Source organism: Vipera berus (assembly GCF_964194415.1).
Source record: "Vipera berus genome assembly, chromosome: 2".
In the NCBI taxonomy this organism is placed as follows: Eukaryota; Metazoa; Chordata; class Lepidosauria; order Squamata; family Viperidae; genus Vipera; species Vipera berus.
In genome coordinates this window covers 102894257-102913768 of record NC_138203.1, presented here as the reverse complement: position 1 = coordinate 102913768, position 19512 = coordinate 102894257, and the positions used below count along the sequence as shown (strand labels likewise).

Sequence of the window (19512 nt, the reverse complement as noted above, 5' to 3'; positions counted from 1 at the left end):
TCAGTTGACAGCTATGATTTCATTGATCCAGTCGATGTATTTGCATACTTTGGTATAGACTCCTGGATAGCCAGGCAGAGCACAACCTATACCCCAGGAGACAATGCCCTGGAGCCTTCCATTACAAACCACGGGGCCACCAGAATCTCCCTAAAAGGCAAAAAGAATTGAAAAGAAGAAAGGTTTGATATTCCAGTTGGCTATAAATAAAATGAAAATTTGTAATTCAATTCAGATTGAATTAACTTCAGATCATAAGGAGAACTTGTTGAATGGTTACCCAAAACATTTTTGTGGTCCCAGCTAGATTCCTCCAAGCTTCATAAAAATTTAGGAGTTTATACAGTCTTTCTTCAAAGCAAGAGTGATGTAATCTTCCATATTTTTCTTTAGCTTAAATCAAAATATAAGAAAAATGGCCAAATTCCCCTTCCTATCACTTCAGTGTACAATGTCTACAATGCCCCACAAATTCAGTCCAGTGCTCCAAACAAATTCAGTACAGTGCTCCAAACAAATTCAGTCCAATTCCAGCCTGAAAATTCCTAGTAAAACTTTCTTTCAGGGTTCCTGAGTAAATAATGGTATAGATATTTTGGATTAAATTATTGTTAATTTAAATTTAATGGGTTGCAGAAGGAATTTGGACTGACTAAAAATGCAGCATCATTACATATTCAATTCAAATATCTTTATATGTTATGCACCAAACATATTAGCAGTGTTCCAAATTCCAAAATTGTTCATATTATTGCAAAAGGATTTAGAGGTTCCATAGTCTTCCGTTAATTTTTCCTCTACAATTGAAAAATGACACTAAAACAGAAATGGGAAACTGGCAAAAAGTGTGGAACAAAGAGCTGGAATGGGTTACAGTTTTAAAGAAAGTTATCTTTGTATTCTATATTCATAAGATGCTCAAATTTCTGCAAAAGATTTGTTTGGGCATTTACCAGGCAGAGCTTTGATTCATGTTTAGAGTGTTCTACAATTGCATCACATGGATTCACCACAATGCACAATTGCACCACAATGTTGATTAGAGGAGAAATGAATCAAATGTACATGTATTTTAAAATTTATATACTTTAGCCATAACCCAACATCTGTTGATATTTGAACAACTCAGGTTTTGTTGTGTGTGGTCCGGAATTAAAAATATTATCTTACACCAAAAGAAAGGTCTTGCTACACCCTGATCTGAAAATTGGTTTCAAGAGGTTTCCACTTTTCACATATGAACAGGCTTTTCATTAACATAGTGGAAAATCTGAGAGTTTTACTCCTGGTGGTCAGTATTTCAAATTACTGTTTAAAACACTTTTTAATCTTTTAATGTTTAAAGCATTTTTCGTCCTATTTTTATTTTAATATCCTTTTTTCTTTCCTGTTTTTTCTTCTGCCTAGTTTTATTTCTGCTTTGCTCACCTATTTTTTGTTGAAATGTTAAAAGAACGGTTTAAATAATATGGCTAATCTGTAAATTAATCCTGAATGCATATCATTTCAGAGGATCAGAAAGCAAGTGTCCTCACCTGGCAAGAGTCTTTGCCACCCTCTAGGTATCCAACACAGACCATATTTGGGGTGATTTGTCCTGGGTAAGCAGCATTGCATTCCTCATCACTTAGGATTGGGGCATTCAGGCACTGCAGAAGATCAGGGTAGTTTACTAGAAAAAAAGAGAATGGGAAAAATAAGGAAATAAGCAGCAGCTCATAAAAATATATGCTTTATATTAACATATATAAATAAATTATTATTATTATTATTATTATTATTATTATTATTATTATTATTATTATTATTATTATTATTATTATTATTATTATTATTATTATTATTATTATTATTATTATTTGTTAGTCTTAAAAGATGCCACAAGACTGTTTAAATGATCACTAGCAATGCTGTAATTCAAAACAAATAAAAGCAACTAGCTAGCTAGATAATTTATGGAATATGATATCTGAGGTGAGGTAACTAACTCAGATAAAAGTGCTTCAAGAAAAAAAGGGGGAATTTGATGCACATTCATCTTCAGTGCTCTAAAACTATCCAAACCAGCATTTGTAGGCTTACATTTGTTCAAGGTTCAGTTCAAGAATATTTTTCTTTTTAATGTTAGAGTTTAAGCCTGGAATTTCATGATAGAGTCAAGTTGCCTCTGAATGTCTCTATCCCTGTGAATACTTAGAACAGTTAGCAATTCAACAGTGATCAAGAAACACACTTCTAGATTTAAGAAGTGTTGCTTGCATTTGGTGATGAAGAGGGCTTAGGGAATGGCCTTGAAGGATAAGAGGCAAAGTTGCTACCAAGGCAATAGTCAGATAAGAGGGACTTGAGCAGAGGTCAAGAAAATAATTTGAAAAAATGTCTCATATAAGCCCCTTCATACCTCACATGCAGATAAAATGAGGGAAGCACATTCAGGTTTGCAAGATTGTGTTATTATTATGGTTTGTCATACAGTCAGCCTGATGCTTAGGATGGATTTGGCATTTTTATCCACCAGTTGAATCCTTCCAAAGGACCTGGGATAGGGAGGTGTTGTACTTGTTACTAAAATTTATATGTAGTCCGACTCCCAGGTAGTTTACAAATTAAGAACAAGAAACAATACAAGAAACACAAAACAAAAATGACAGAGAAAACAAATCTGGATAAGAACAAGGAAAAGGAAGAAAAGGGGGCGTCAATCATCCCCACCAAAGTCCTGGGGAAATAGCCATATCTTTGAAATACAAATAGTGGGAGCCATTTGACAAAGCAGTCTTGACTGACATGGCAATGGTTTCTTAGTCTGGTCTACATTGTAGAACTGACCAGCAGGTAGTAACGATTATAGTTCTTCAATCATGTACCTGGGACTCAGAGTAAGTTAGCCAATTCTTGTTAATACTCACCACCATTGCTGAGAGTATTGCCCCATCCTGAGATCAAGCAGATATCACCAACTGCTGGACATCCGTTACTCAAAGGGATAGGTGAGACACTTGCATCAATAGTGACAGGTGATTCCAGCTTGATGAGCATGATATCATTATCCAGGAGCCAAGAGTTGTAATCTGAATGAACAATTATTTTTGCAGGTTTTTTAATCTGCTCGCTCTGTTCATTTTCTACAATATTGTGCTCTCCAAGTCTCACATCCATGCGGCTGAAAGTTAATATTGCAGCATTATATTGGTTGTACAAAGCAATGTCTGATCTCAAGTAAGAAAAAAGCTTTGAATACCTTATGTTAAAGAACACGCAATCAAATCAACCGTCATAGTTTTAGTAGAGAGTCCAATCTAACCTGGGAACTTTGCATGTATTCATGACTAATATCATAAATTTCACAAAGTTAGAGGTTAAAACAATTCTAGCCCTATTAGGGTTGAATATGAATTTAGAGAATCTATTTTCACTCATCTCCACAACAATACAGATTCTGGTATTAACTAAGAAAGTTTGATTGTTGCTTCATCAAATTCTACACTTTCCCCCAGAGCATCCCCAAAAAATTATTCTTGAATTTTGCATACAAACAAAATGTTAAAAGAATGTTTTTTAAAAAATGTACCTGTGAAGGAATTTACATTTTAAAAAGCCCAATATAAGAAAATGCACATGTCAAAAAAAGTAAGGTGATCTTTTTAAAGCTGTTTAGACATTATATATAACTGTTGCATAAATTAGTGAAATATGCATATAAGGCCTCCTACCATTGTAAAGATACAGAAGTTGGAAAGAATAAGTAAATAATTATTAACTATTCACAACAATTGTCATGGCAGATAATTCTTTAACTGGTATTGATCTTCATAGCGTAACATTCTTCCTAAGAACCTAAGATGTACTAGCTCTCAACAACTTTGGGTGGTTCGCAACAATAAAATAACAATTTTATTAATTGTCCCACTGGTATTTTTTCAAGAGGCAACTGGACTTTCTTGTTTTTGTTTGAAGACGTTTCACTTCTCATCCAAGACGTTTCTTCAGGTCTGACTGGATGGTGGCGAATGGAAGGATCACAGTCCTTTCAGCAGTTCCAAAAAGACTCCACACCCATTTTCCCCACTCAGGTGACCTTGAGGACACAGATAAACCTCCAAGTGGCCTTATTGACTCTCTAAAAGAATGCAAATAAGCAGCTGTCTGCAAGGAATATAAATCCCTCCATTCCCCCACCAGCCAGTTAGATCTGAAGAATCTTCTTGGAGGAGAAGCAAAATGTCTTCAAAGAAAAAAAAAGTCCAGTTGCCTGTTGAAAAAGCACCTTTGGGACAACCATGACCTGGATGACTGAGAATCTTCATAAACAATCTTATTAATTCCCGTGTCCTTAGTAGTGAAGGTGGAAGTTAAACTTTGCCCTTAAGCATAAAGTAATGTTTTCTCATAAGACAAAATGCAGAGAAACAAGGTAGGAAACTTCCATTTTCAGGGTTAGGTTCAGGTTTTATGCTCTAAGCATAAATCATGTATACTGAAGCTTCAAAGCCCTCTTAAGGTGCAACACAAAATAGCATAAGACTATTCCTGACTTTTGCCAGATAGTATAAAACGTCTGGCTCAGCCTTAACTGTTATACAGTAATTATTAGAAACAGACATTTTGCCTTCTAATCAAAATAACATTTTCTGCTTGCTGCATTTCATCCTTGGGTCAGTTGCCTGACCTTAGAGATCCGGAATAGGTTTCTACTCTCTCACACTGGATCCGGGTACAAAAAAATATGCCCCTTGAATCAATTCCACAACAGGCTATTTCTGAAGAAACCTGTGACTTTCAGGGAATGAGTTAGCTTAGCAAGTGATGTAAGGAACCCTTACAGATCATTATCATTAGATTTGCACTCTATGTAAATTAGTGTAATTGATTTATTTAAGATATTTCCATGCCACTATCACAATCTATATAATTGAGTGGACAGCTATAGTCCTGTAAGATTACCTTGATATCATAGACGTTTTTTGGCTTTGGGATTGATTGGGATTGATCTTTAATAATAAAACACCAGACTAGGAATAAATAAAAGTGGAATCACAAGCACACAAGACTTTACTGAATGAATATGACATTGATTTATTGTTGGTGCTTTTTTAACTTCCATGTGTAGAGATCGGCTTTATCAGAAATTGCTTTAAGATATCATAAAAATACTCTTTACTCACGATTTATAACAATGGGCAGCTGAAACGACCCATTGTTCATTGATGAGGGAACCGCCACAGAAATGATAGCCAGAATTCAGTGAAACCTGATAAGGGATAGCATTTTTCTGGCAGGTATATCCTCCAACAATCTTGTCATCATCATCCTCAAAGGGGGCAGCAACTAATAAGAAAAGGGACATCAAAATGAATAAATACAGCACTATTATGTAGAAAGCCCACTGGAGTATATGTTCCTATTGAAACCATGAAGCAATGGGTGCTATTTATAGAGAAGACCACTACTCCTCTGTAATTTGAAACATGTTAGCCTCAACTGAGATTACTTAATGATGGACTACCGAATGATTGAATTATTCAACTTTCTTAATATATCTATATAAGTTCCCCAAAAGGTGATAATGAGCTGTGGTTTTGGTTTTCTCAGATTCATATGATGTATGCAGGTATGTGTAACATATCTGCAAGTTGTGGGAGATTGGAACAATCTATATGTTTCATACATAAAATTCTACACACATAAATAATGAGGACTCATATATAAAATATAAGTACATATATTTTTATTTATTTATTTATTTATTTTAATTCCATTTATATCCCGCCCTTCTCCGAAGACTCAGGGCGGCTTACAAGCTTAGCAGTAGCCTTCATTCTATGTATATCCCTGCTTATTAGGGCTTTCACACACACCCCAAGCGGCATTATTACAAAGTCAGCTTAATTGACCCCAACAATCTGGGTCTTCATTTTACCTACCTCGGAAGGATGGAAGGCTGAGTCAACCTTGAGCCTGGTGGGATGCGAACCTGCACTAATTGCAGGCAGCTGGTGTTACTTAAGGAGGCATTAGCCCACTGCTCCACCAAGGCTATAGAAAGCTGGATATCTGAGACAATAGTTCTAGGCCAGCTTCGAATATGTTTGTATTCTATGTATTTTGAGGGAAACAGCAAAGAATGAACTACGAGAATTGTTACCAAAAACAGTACCAAAATCAAATGGTAAAACCTATTTTACACTCAGGTGAATCTTCAGAAGAAAGAAGAAAGGTTTTGGGCATGTGTGTGTATGTGTTCCTACTGTTAATAGATTTAGCTTTAAGTCAAGTACAAAGGAAATATAGGATTCTCTTTCAAATCAGACATACAAGGAATTTCAGTTAAATTCAATCCAAAACAGTCTCACAAAGGCATCCTTGTGTTGAGGGAGGTTTCTTTACTCTTCTCACAGCAAAACATGTATTCATTAGGGCTTAGTACTCCTTAGAAAATTGCAGGGCTGTAAATGCTTCAGAGAGAATAGTAGAAGTATATAAATAAAGGAACTACCCATGGAGAAAATGGTGGTCTGACTTAGAGATTCAACTGATTAAGGTAGTTCAATCCAAAGGATATCCATCAGCCTTCACTTAATAAAGTCTAGTTAGAAAGATAACCAGAAATGCCTGAAAATACAGTAAACCTTTGATTCAGAAGATCTAATGGGAAAAGGGAGTATACTTTAAAGCTAGATGTCCATTAAAGAGTAAATTAATATTTGAGCCCTAAAGCACCCACTCATTTAGTGCTCCCCGATGAGGAACATGGAGAGAAAAAGATGGCTGTCCCCATTGTACCCTCCAACCTCAGAGACTAGAAGAATCAAGTATCTGTTTTAAAACTCACATGCTGCTCCGAGGAAGGCAAAGATCCACAGGACTTTCATTCTGTCTGATGGTAATTTTGTAAGTTGGAATGGGATGTGCTGAGGGAATATTTCCCCATTTATACCCTTCTTGGGATCTTATCTTTTTGGCCCAAGACCCAACAGCTCCCTACTTCCCAAGGTCTTGCATAAGCATAATTACCAATTAATCATGTATTAGACATTTTCATGATGTGCCATATGTGATAGCATTGTTCCAGGTGTCTTAAATCTAAAGGAAAGCATTAGGCAGATACTCACGCACCATTTGACCTGTGTGCTGGGTCTTCCATTGAGCCTATCTGTCTACCTACTTGGATGTTTCTGAATGTTCTAAGATTTTGGGGGTTTGCAAAGCTTGAGCCACTCCTGTTCACATCAAAGGCCTTTCAACATACATGGCAAAGACATGGCTGCCAGAGCTCAGTTCTTTCCTTAGCTGGGGCGAAATTTAACAGGTCACAGAAAATTTCCCCATACTTATGCCAGATTATGCTACTCTGGAGAAATAGATATGAACCATAGCTTTTTTGTCTACTCTACATCAAATACAGCAAGATAGAGATCTTTTAACAGTTTGATCCACTTGTGGTCCTGATCCAGAGAAAATACTGGCAGTTATCCCAGTTTGCCCAGTTCATCTTGGATTTCAGGAGATCATCTCACTCAAAGTCTCACTCAAAGGATTTGATTGCATGATGTGAAAGTACTGACCAATTAGCAACACCACAGTGTCTTCTCCATCAGTACCAGCACCATAACAACCACCTAAAGAAGAGATATCCTTCTGGATTTCCATAGGTTTGGTAATGACATTGTCTGGCCCCATAAAGTTTTCTGATCTCCCCCAAAGATGTGATGGAGTCATTGAGACAGAAGGTGACATGGCCAGAAGCACAACTTACAGAACAGTAGTTTGAGTGATGCATTGCAGAATAGTGAAAGCAAGAATGTTTATCACAATAAGTGTCAATGTTTGGTATTTTAACTCCTACTAGTTATTGGAGCAAAGAATGTGGATCAGACAAAAATCCCCCTTTATTCAAATATGTTATTTCCATGGTTACAGGTCTTGATGTATTTATTACTTGTGTTAAATGTGGACAAATGTGGAAAGTCAAGAAATTTAACCTCTCCCCAAACTGTGCTGTGCTCTTGGTCCAAGCTGCAAAATTCAGTGTGCAACCAGAATTGTCTTCAGCTGTATACACAGAAACTTCCATGAGACCTTAAACCCCATGCCATCAGAGTTTTGACTCATGTGAACATTCCTGTCATCTAAAACCTCACGTAAGAACATTTTTCACTACAAACCACCATTCTGGGCTCATAGATGACTGATGCTGTCTTATCTAGATTGATAGATATCTTGGACTTAGACAAATCTTCTTTTACTATGGTGTTCTTGTTTGGATTTACAATATTTATGGCCAGAAGAGGCTTCTGCATATGAACTTCCTCTAATATTTCCAGTAGCTGATGAAAGAGTTGGTTGAGATCCCTGGAAATGTTGAATGAGACTTCAAAGTGATGCCAAACAAAGCAATATAATTGCTTTGTTTTAAAAAGTACAGTGTGTGTGGTCATTGTTTCCCAAAGTAGCACTGAAGAGTGTTTTGTATGATGAGCCTTCATTAAAGTAAAGCACTCAATCAGAGCTTTGCACAGATTTACAGAAAAATGTAAACCGGGATGAAATTAAATCCATGTGTTTGCCTAAAATTCCTGAACGCTCAAGTACAGGAATCTGCCATCATGCTGGTCCCTTCCAAGACCTCCCTGTATGTTCCTCCTGTTGATATTAATTTTCTTGGTGTTGATCCAGGAGATGTGAAGAGAGTTTCTTTTTCACACTTGCTTGAATGGCAGTAGAATGTTGTCCGATGGTGACTAGAATATGTAGGGAGAGCTACTACAGCTACTAGCCTACGTAACTTCAATCTCTTTTGAAACCTAGATAAACTGGAAGACCATCGTTTCATTTGGTGCTATCCAACTCAATAGCTTAATGTGCTATGTAAAAAAAATACTTTTCATATATTTTGAGCATGCATTTCCTTGGATTTAGCTGGGGGTGATGACACAGAGTTATAATTTTGTGTGAGAAGAATCTGTTTTTATTTTCAATATTGATGCCATACCTTATTTTTCAATATTCATGCCACCTATAACCCACCTTATTTCCAAATTGGAAAAAAAATTCTCACAAAGTTGTAGTCTTTCTTCATAAAGGAGCTATTCTCTAAGTATTTTTTGTTTTTTTCAACTGTAAAATATTCTTTTTGAAGTGCAGCGTAGAAGATAGACAGTGTACATTATTTATGCGACAATATAGATTTACAGTTGTTTATAGGCATTACAGTGCTGACAATTTTATTTTCAATCTCATTTTTAATAATTCCCAGTATTGAATTCATTTTTTTTTAATCTTTGCCACAACCAGGGTTAAAATTTGATGGAGATAATGATCATTAGTGTGATTGTGAACTTTGGGTTTTGTTATTGCTGTTCCACTATGCTGCACTTTGTGTTTGCTTTTACTGCACTGACCCAATTATTTTAAAATCCATTCTTCCAGTTGGAAAGATGTTTTTGAAATCTTTTGAAAACACACTACTTAACACAAGAGCTGCTGGACTGCTCATCCCTCTTTCTAGCTCATTTATGCAGTAAAGCCACCAGTCCCAGAACACATTCATTCATTTAGGGCAATCTCCGTTTGTTGTGGTTTCTTGTTCACATTTCTTGATATTTGGTTTCTTGTTATGGGTGCTCCAACACTGAAGGTTTTAAAGAAGAATTTGTCTGAAAAGTTATAGGATTTCCTGCTTGAGCAGGAGGTTGGACTAGAAGACTTCCAAGGCCCCTTCCAGCTCTGTTATTCTGCAAAAGTATCACATGAGAACATGTCTACCTATCCCATGAAGAGAACTGAAAGTAATTGGACTGTATTTATTATTGATTTGTTTGTCATACTAGCTCAAAATAATTTTAACCAGCAATCCAGTTCAGAGTAAAAGGTAAAGGTAAAGGTTCCCCCGCACATGTGTGCTAGTCGTTTCCGACTCTAGGGGCCGGTGCTCATCTCCGTTTCAAAGCCGAAGAGCCAGCGCTTGTCCGAGGATGTCTCTGTGGTCATGTGGCCGGCATGACTAGACGCCAAAGGCGCACGGAACGCTGTTACCTTCCCACCGTAGTCCTCCCTATTTTTCTACTTGCATTTTTACGTGCTTTCGAACTGCTAGGTTGGCAGAAGCTGGGACGAGTAACAGGCGCTCACTCTGTTACGCGGCACTCGGGATTCGACCCGCCAAACTGCCGACCTTCCGATCAACAAGCTCAGCATCCTAACCCACTGAGCCACCGCGTCCCTTGCAGTTCAGAACAAATACAATAAAACAGACATGTCAAACACAAGGCCCGGGGGTCGGATCCGGCCCGCGAAGTGGTTTCATGTGGCCCACGAAGCCATCCTGGAAACAGTGAGGGAACGGCCCCCACTGCCTTGGCCCTGGCCCAGAGACCCTCCTTCTGCCAGAGACCCCCAGATCTGTCCCACTCCTGCCCAGGCCCCCATAGGCACTCTTGATGCGAACGATGTAGAGCTGGCCACGCCCACCCAGTAGGCCATACACACTCTAGCCATGCCCACCCAGTAGGCTACGCCCACCCAGGCCACTCCCACCCGGCCCCTTGAGGGCAACCGCAATGCTGATGCAGCCCTCAATGAAATTGAGTTTCACACCCCTGCAATAAAATATAAAAACCAGAAGACAATATCTGGGGAATAAAATAATCATCACTCAAATAAAACTCCCATAAGGCTTGTATTCTCAACCCAGTACCTGTAGAAAGATTCAGGACTCTAAGGTGGCTAGATTAACTATCTCAAGGATCCTGTCCACTTCCTCAGTGTCAAACCCCACATAGCTGGTACCAACTCAAAACTTAGGTGAACACATACCTGAGGCAGAAATATACTTCATCCCTTCTTATATCCTCTCAATTTGCTTTTATAGATTGGGGTTAGTATTGCTACTGCTCAGCTCTCCAATACAAATTCTAATTGGGGGGAAAAACTTGCATTTTTATTAGAACAGTAGAAAATAATTTAAGAAGATTTGAAAATTTTTTAATTTGTTACTGAACAATTACTCAGGTCTTTGGGTTGCTCAGGAAATAATTCAAGCAGAGTCAAAAGTCTGATGGATCTTATTTGCACTTATCATTCTTCAGCAGGTTACTGAGATCCCTGTTGCTCAGCCGTTCAACAAACGTTGGTCTATGACTGTAATAAAAATGTGATTGATTGAACCATTCAATACTGTAAATTCAAAAGTTTCTTACTTCAAATTCAGTTAACAATTTTATTAAAAATATCACAATTTGTGATATTAAATTAGTGGAACTTAAATGATTTTTTTTTAAAAAAAAAGAACTGCAAAACATAAAAGTAACTTCTTATGCCATTGTGAAGCTATAAACCATTAATTGTGAACAAAATGTCCCTTTCCCTGAAGCAGCTCCAAGGCCTTTTGTTGACAATAAAGTAATTAAGATTCTCCCTCTTGACTGGTCCTTGATATGATAGAACATTTCCAGATATGGGTCCTGAATTTTCACATTAGCTTATCTATAACCTAAAAGGTGATATCTCCTACCTCTGTCGATTCCAGATGTTTCTTTCCCAGCAATTCTTGGTGGAGCAAGCAACTTTAGCATGCATAAAATCTGAAGGTCTTCTAACTCATGCTAAGGAAGCGGTATCTGGAGCTGTAACTTTTTTCTCCTGTGCATGCATATTTATGAACACATGCACAATACAACTCACATAGATAATAATGCACTTACCTACACTTCGTAACACATCTTTTTAGTCATGTAACAGGATGTCTTCTCATACTATTATGAAGAATATTCTGTTGCAGTGCCTGATAAAATTCTAACAGCTTGACACCCAAGTAGATCTACAATGCAATACTGTACAATAATACTCTTTCAGATTATGATTAATCCATATGGATCATGGCAGTTGATTACTTCTTTAAGTATGTAGACAGAGGATGATGGAAATTGTAGTCAAGCGCATCTGAAGAGTGCTAGCTTGGGGAAGTGAAGAATCAATCTGGCAGTCTTAGTGTCTGCACACACCAATTCAGGCCTTTTTCAAGACTGTGGTTGGTAATTGTAAGAACAATGTCAGATTACTCCCAATGTGACAATAAGCTTCCACAAGACAATGTAAGAAAATCATAGCATAATAAATTAAATATCTATTCATAGAACCTCTTTTAATTTGAAAACAAATGAACAAAGATCTGAATGAACTATATATGATTCCATCTTTAACTCATTCTGAAATGCAAACATATGCCTAATCAATATTTAATAGTCATAATATACTTTGTAATAAGAATTTTTATTGCTGCTGTTCACTTTAAATCTATATGTTTGCCTTTCAAATCAATAATCCTGAATTACTGATTTGAAAGAAGGTATATACCTAAAGAAAATTAGGTAAGTGCTAGAAAACGTTTTAAATCCTTGCATAGACAACTTACTCTTTTGATACATTTTAAAAGTTCAAAGCACATTTTCAGAAATGAAAGAATGTATTTTATACTAGTAAATGTATTATTATTAAAGGTAAAGGTAAAGGTTCCCCCGCACATGCGTGCTAGTCGTTTCCGACTCTAGGGGCCGGTGCTCATCTCCGTTTCATAGCCGAAGAGCCAGCGTTTGTCCGAGGACGTCTCCATGGTCATGTGGCCGGCATGACTAGACGCCAAAGGCGCACGGAACGCTGTTACCTTCCCACCATAGTGGTGCCTATTTTTCTACTTGCATTTTTACGTGCTTTCAAACTGCTAGGTGGGCAGAAGCTGGGACGAGTAACAGGCGCTCACTCTGTTACGCGGCACTCGGGATTCGACCCGCCAAACTGCCGACCTTCTGATCGACAAGCTCAGCGTCCTAACCCACTGAGCCACCGCGTCCCTTTGATATTATTATTATTATTATTATTATTATTATGGTCTATTAATTCAAAAGCTGAATAAAATGATAATAACAACATATTCCAAAATACATTTTAATTTTGTTCCTGTTTTATTGTATTCTATATATTGTGAATTAAACAAATTTGGATTGACAAAACCAGACAGTCTAATGTCAGTATTTTCATAAGTACCATGGCACTCTTGAAAAAATAAGTCTATCTACTAGAATTGAAAATCTAAATACAAGTGTTACTAAGCCGCCCTGAGTCTTCGGAGAAGGGCGGGATATAAATGGAATTAAAATAAATAAATAAATAATTCAAAACAAGAAAAATGATCAACTCCTTTTTTTAAAAAAAAAGTCACATATTTAATCAAGCATTTATTGACTGGTTGAATTGGTTTGGTTTGGTTTCACACCACTATAATTTCCAAAGTGTCCCAAAACTAAGTAATAATGAGGAAAAAAAATCAAGCACAATGATAATTAAAAATATCCTTGTTAATGAATAAAAACATAAAGAAAGAGGGGAAAAGCAACCTAAGCAATTAAACAATAAATACAGTTGTCATCTTCCATTTAATTAGTCAATAGAAGGCTACCAAAGAGAGTTGATCTAGGAAAAGTCTGTTCCAGGTCACCCTCACCATCCCTGAAAAGCAGAATCTTTGAGTCTGAGCAACCCGCGTCTGATAAAAATGGCGAAAGTAGTTTTTCTTGGAAAGAGAATATTGGTTATGTTGACTCTAACTGGAGAAGCAGATTAATGCTCAGTTCAGTGTGTAAATTCTTCTTGTGGTTGACCTCAAACTACAAACCTATTAAAAAGAGGTTGGGCTGAGGTTGTGTCTTGCCCAACCATGCAAGTTCAGGATTGAGCGCAGTCTGAATTCATGTCTTTCCTATTTAGTTTCAACCTTTTGATAGAGGGAAAGATTTTTACAGAAAGGTTAAAGCATTTCTTCCATTAAAACATAGTAATAAGGATACTCAATATAAATTGATCAGAATTCTGAAAAGCAGACTAAGACTCAGAATGAAAATGTGCAAAGAGCGAAAAAGCAATCAATGGTTGTATTAAAATTACTCTCGCTAAACTGCTCTTCTTCAAATATGTTAAGCAACAGCCAGAATTCCCAGTGAACATGGCTAAAAGAAGCCAGCGAGATGGTGGAATGGGGAGGTGAGCTCTGAATTATTTCTGTAAACTATCAGGACGATAAGATGAAAACTATTTTCCTTGTTCAGCTAGAATTTCTGTTTTTCAAATAGATAGGAACACTAAAATCCAGAGACAAATCCCTGAGACTACAGTTCAGGGTAAAGTAGATATTTGGCAACACTCTGGATGTCTCTTATTAAAGAACCTCAGATCTCAGAAACACTTCTGGCCACGATGTGAGAAGTGAATAATGATCTGAGAAAACATCACCAGTTAGTTAAAATCATATGGTGGCCACCAAACCTGACATTTGCAATTATCCACAGAATTCAAAACATTTGGTTTTTTCTCCCTAATAAATCCTGTAAAAAAACAATAAAGAACTGAGAAAGAGAACAAAAGTAAGCAACATTAGAAGACCCATCAGCTGCATGAAGACAAAAGAAGATCAGGAGAAACTTTGTGGTATTTCTGCCAGTGGTTATTGTGTGACCTATGAGAGGAATTGGCTAATGAGATTTCTCTTCCAAATACCTGCCTGCTGGTGTTATCTTGCCAAATCCCGTAGTTGTGTCAGCTTTTCTCTTCTTAGCATAAATTTAAGAGTGATAGCCCTGTGCTGTTTTCAAGAGAAGAAAGTACATAATTGTAATTGTGGTGAGCAAACTTTCCTGTCCTTGAAATTATTTTGCAACTCTTCTAAATCTTCACCACATCTTTGCAGAGGATTCCAAAGCACTGTACAGGAGATGTCTTGGCCAGAAACAATACAAAGGACCACTTTCTACAGGGTGGTAGTGGCTTAAAGTGGCGTCTATGGCTTCCATAATAAAGCTGGTTGAACCAAAGATGGATTTTTACTGAGTGGGAAAGTCATGAAAACGGATGCAACCTCTGCACCCAGATACCATTCATTTCTTGGATTCCTAATAATCTCCTCTGAGTGTTGGAGATTCCACTGATATTATGAAAGATGTTGTGTAGTGAGTTCGTTGCGCAGGAATGAAGACGAGGCGAGTGAATTCAGCAATGAACATGTTTATTTGCTTGCAGGATCTGAACTAGAGAACTGGGCTACAGCTTGCAGCAATTTATAGCCTGGCCCCAAGGCGGCAGCCAGTAGGTTTAAAGCAGCCTATTGATGCCTAGGGGCAACCAATAGCAGCCCTGGAGACGGGGTGTCTGAGGTGCTGGGAGACGTTAGCTAGCTCCAGCTTACCACGTGGTGTTACAATAAAGCCCAATACATTACACCCCTCTCCTCTTAGAACAAACAACATCATAGCAACAACAAGAATGATTACAACAATACAATTTTAACAATAATATGAATAGGCTTCTGTTGACAGTACACTAAGACATTAAAACAACATTATAGCTCATTGGTCGAGAGGCTTCTGCTGCCACCCTATCTGGATGCAACCTGTCCAGTTTTGTGATCAAACGCCTCCCCCATCGTAGTTCTGCAGGGCTTTTCCCAGTTGCAGTGCAGGGTGTGGAATGCTGGCAAAGTAAAAAATCTGCCAATCTGTGATGCCAGTCCCCAGTCACTATGCATTTCAGTGACTCCTTTGTGGTCCTTACCATTCGTTCAGCTTGACCGTTACAGGACGGATGAAATGGGGCAGATGTTGTGTGTCTGATGAGATTTGCTCTCAGGAAAGCCTGAAATTCAGCAGCAGTGAATTGGGCCCCATTGTCTGATACTAAGACATCTGGCAACCCATGCGTGGCAAAGTTTTCTAAGCACCTGGATGGTCCTAGCAGTAGTCATGTTTGCAACTGGAATCACTTCAAGCCATTTGGAGTGGCTGTCTACCACTATAAGGAAGAGCTGTCCCTGAAAGGGCCCAGCGAAGTCTATGTGAATTCTAGACCAGGGAGTGTGTTTGCTCCCACCTGTGAACTGGAGCATGTGGCATTTCAGGCCTTGATTGCTGGCATGTATAACATCCATGCACCTGTGCCTCGATGGCCTTGTCCAAACCTGGCCACCATAGGTAGCTTCTAGCTAAAGCTTTCATATGGACAATACCCGGATGGCCTTCATGCAGTGACTGTAAAACTCTATCTCTCAGTGAAGTGGGAACTATGACCCTGTTCCCCCATAGGATACAACCCTTGTGAGCTGATAACTCATGTCTTCTTGAAAAGTAACTCTGGAATTCAGAGCCTGGGCTTTTATTTAACCACCCTGTGTGCACCCATGAAAGTACCCTACTTAGCGTCTTATCGGCTGCTGTTTCTGCAGCTATATCCCCTGCGTGAAGGGGAAATTCTGGCAAGTCCCGAATGGACAGAATTCTGTTCTCACTGGGGCCAGATCTGGTTCAATTAGTGGCAGTGGGAGTCTGCTCAGGCCATCAGCATGGCCCATTTCTTTGCCGGGTTTGTGAACCAGCTTAAACGTTTATGCTGATAGAAAAATAGACCATCTCAACATTCTTGGGGAAAGTATGTAGGGTGTTTATTTGTCAGTTGTAAAAAGTCCCAGTAGTGGTTTGTGGTCTGTGGTCTGTGAAGACCGTGAAGTCCCTGCCATATAAGTAGTCATGGGATTTTTTAACTCCTGCTACAATGGCTAAGGCCTCTTTGTCAATTTGAGCGTAATTATGCTCAGCAGAAGACAGTGTCCTTGAATAAAATGCAATAGGAACTTGTGTTCCATTCTTCTCTAAATGATTCAAAACCGCCCCCACCCCATAAGGGGACACATCACATGCTAAACAGACTGATTTAGACTCCCTAAAATGAGTGACAGTAGATTTAACCGACAAAAGTGCCTTTAGGTCTTGGAAATTTTTTTCGTGAATGTTGGTCCATTTCCATGAAGCCTCTGAAGGGGCTCTTCCAATGCGGCCTTGTTTGGCAGGAACACACGGTAGAAGTTGAGGCGGCCCAAGAATGCTTGTAGCTCTCCTTTTGATTTAGGGCTAGATGCCATTTGAATGGCCTTCACTTTGGATTCAGCTGGGTGAATGCCGTTAGCATCAATACAAAACCCCAAAAATTCATTTGAAGAAACCCCAATACTACATTTACTCTTTTTTAATTTGAGGTCTGCTTCACACAGCCTCTGTAAGACGGCTCTGAGCCTGCTAGCTAACATCTCTGTGGATTCTCCAGCAATAAGCACATCATCAAAATAAGGGCAAACACCCGGAATGCCTTTAAGTGTGCGTTCCATGATTCCCTGAAATATGCCTGGGGCAACACTAACCCCAAATTGCAATCGCTTCACTTTGAAAGACCCCCTGTGTGTCACGATCATCTGAGCTGCAGCTGTGGCCTCATCAACCAGCAGTTGCTGATAGGCCTGTACCAAATCTAACTGCGAAAATGGTGCCCCCTTGCAAAGATGCCAAGATGTGGCTCACCACTGGGACAGGGTATGCATGCTGCTTAAGGGCCTTATTAATTGTGCATTTGTAGTCTGCACATATTCTAATTTCTCTTTAAGTGGTGTTACTATAGGAGTTTCCCACTCCCCACCATCAACTGGTTGCAAAACGCCCTGTTCTACAAGCTTGTCTATTTCTGTGTCAATTTTGTGCTTGAGGGCAAAGGGAACCCTTCGAGGCTTAATTCTAATGGGGACCACGTTGGGGTCTAGCTTGAACATTATAGGCGGGCCTGTGTAAGTTCCTAGGGCTGAATCAAATACGTCTGCAAAGTTCTCGCAAACTGACACTAGACTCGCAACTTGTGTCCGGTTGATAACGGTAACCTGGATGCCTAATGCATCAAACCAATTGAGTCCAATTAGACTCATTCTCTGGCCCCCTACTACTACAACATCCAGGTGCCCAAAAATCCCTTAAATTTAACGGCCAAGGTAGCTTCACCCTTGACTGTGACTTTAGCGTTTTGAAAATCTGTTAAAATTATGTTGGAGGGCCTTAGCTTGGCCCATTTTCTACTGTGACTGCACACAACATTAAATGTGTCCAGAGAAATGATGGAAACGGCTGAGCCTGTGTCCAACTCCATTTTGCAGGGGATGCCTTGTAGCTCCACCTGAAGTTTAAATTTGGGTCTGAGGGGGCATCAGGCCCCTGTACGGCAGACACTTCTGCGGCTTGCACAAAACCCCACAATGAACGGCCCTGAGGCCCCGGTACCTCTCCTGGTCGGATCTTCCGACTGGTGCTTCGATGGCTGGTCCCTCTGACGAGCTCTGCATACTGCTGCAATGTGGCCGGTTTTGCCACAGGCCCAGCATGTGGCTGACCAGAACCTGCAGTCTGCGCGTTGGTGGCGGCCACCACAACCTGGGCATCTAGGTAGGAGATCTGCTTTGTAAGGAGTCTCTTGTTGCTTGCTGTTGCGGTGCTGTGTGTTGGGCTGTCTGTGCAGCTTGTCAACTTCAGCGTCTTCTTCTTCTGATTCCTCGGTGCGTTTGGCGTCCTCATGGTGGACAGCTTCTTCGCGATGTGTCGTTTTGGCAGGCCTGATTGTTCGGACGGCTCCCCCAGCGGCTTCGTCTGCTATGACTTCATCCTGGGCCTCAGCGAATGACAGTTTTGCCCTAGTAAAAAGTTTTTGCTGCAGCTCTCGATTGTGTAGGCCGCAGACGAGCTGGTCTCGAAGTCGCTCTTCGACGTCTGAAAATCGACACAGGCGTGCGGCCTGCCTCAAGGCCGCGATGTACTCCAACACGGTCTCACCCAGCTGCGGTATTCGCTGTTCGAAAGCGTAGTGCCAAGTAATCACCGACATCTTTGGTTGGAAGTGTCCTCCGAGCTTCTTCTTCAGATCAGCATAGGAGACTGACTCCAGCAGCGTTGCCGCGAACAGGTTTTCAGCCAGATCGAATGTTGCTGGGCCGCACACACAGAGCAGCGTGGCAGCCTTCAGTCCAACCTCTGCAACCTGGTTCACCCGAAGGTAGTTTTTGACCTGGGACAGGTACAAGGGCCATCCTTTTGGTTGCTTGATGTCGAACTCTCGCAGCCTTCCGACCTTGGGCATTCTTCTGGTCTTCGCGGCTGGTTCCTGTGTCTTCTGATCCTGCTCCTCCTTTTGCCCAGGGACTGATCCACTGAGCACGTGGTCGCTAGCGTGTCTGGCTAGCCGACAAGGGGGGGGAATGCTTTTCCCACCAGGCGTGAGCTGCCTCTCCCCTAGTGACTTTCAGCTCCTTTGGAGAAGCAGGATCCCACCTTCGTCGCCAGTGTTGTGTAGTGAGTTCATTGCACAGGAATGATGACGAGGCGAGTGAGTTCAGCAATGAACACGTTTATTTGCTTGCAGGATCTGAACTAGAGAACTGGGCTGCAGCTTGCAGCAATTTATAGCCTGGCCCCTAGGTGGCAGCTAATAGGTTTAAAGCAGCCTATTGCCACCTAGGGGCAACCAATAGCAGCCCTGGAGACGGGGTGTCAGAGGTGCTGGAAGCCGTTAGCTAGCTCCAGCTTACCACGTGGTGTTACAATAAAGCACAATACATTACAAAAGAGACTTCTTTTATTGTGCTTTCTGGAGAAGTAATAGCATTTT

General features: G+C 39.8%; 1 protein-coding gene across 1 annotated transcript; it reads right to left on the bottom strand.

Moving 5' to 3' along the window:
• On the bottom strand, window positions 1–6872 carry LOC308664447 (serine protease 1-like; the record flags this gene model as incomplete). Its single annotated transcript, XM_081321684.1, has 5 exons — window positions 1–150; window positions 1536–1672; window positions 2910–3163; window positions 5166–5328; window positions 6833–6872. 5 exons carry the CDS (start codon window positions 6870–6872, stop codon window positions 1–3), a joined length of 744 nt encoding a protein of 247 aa, XP_081177810.1.
• Between the last annotated feature and the right edge of the window lie 12640 nt (window positions 6873–19512).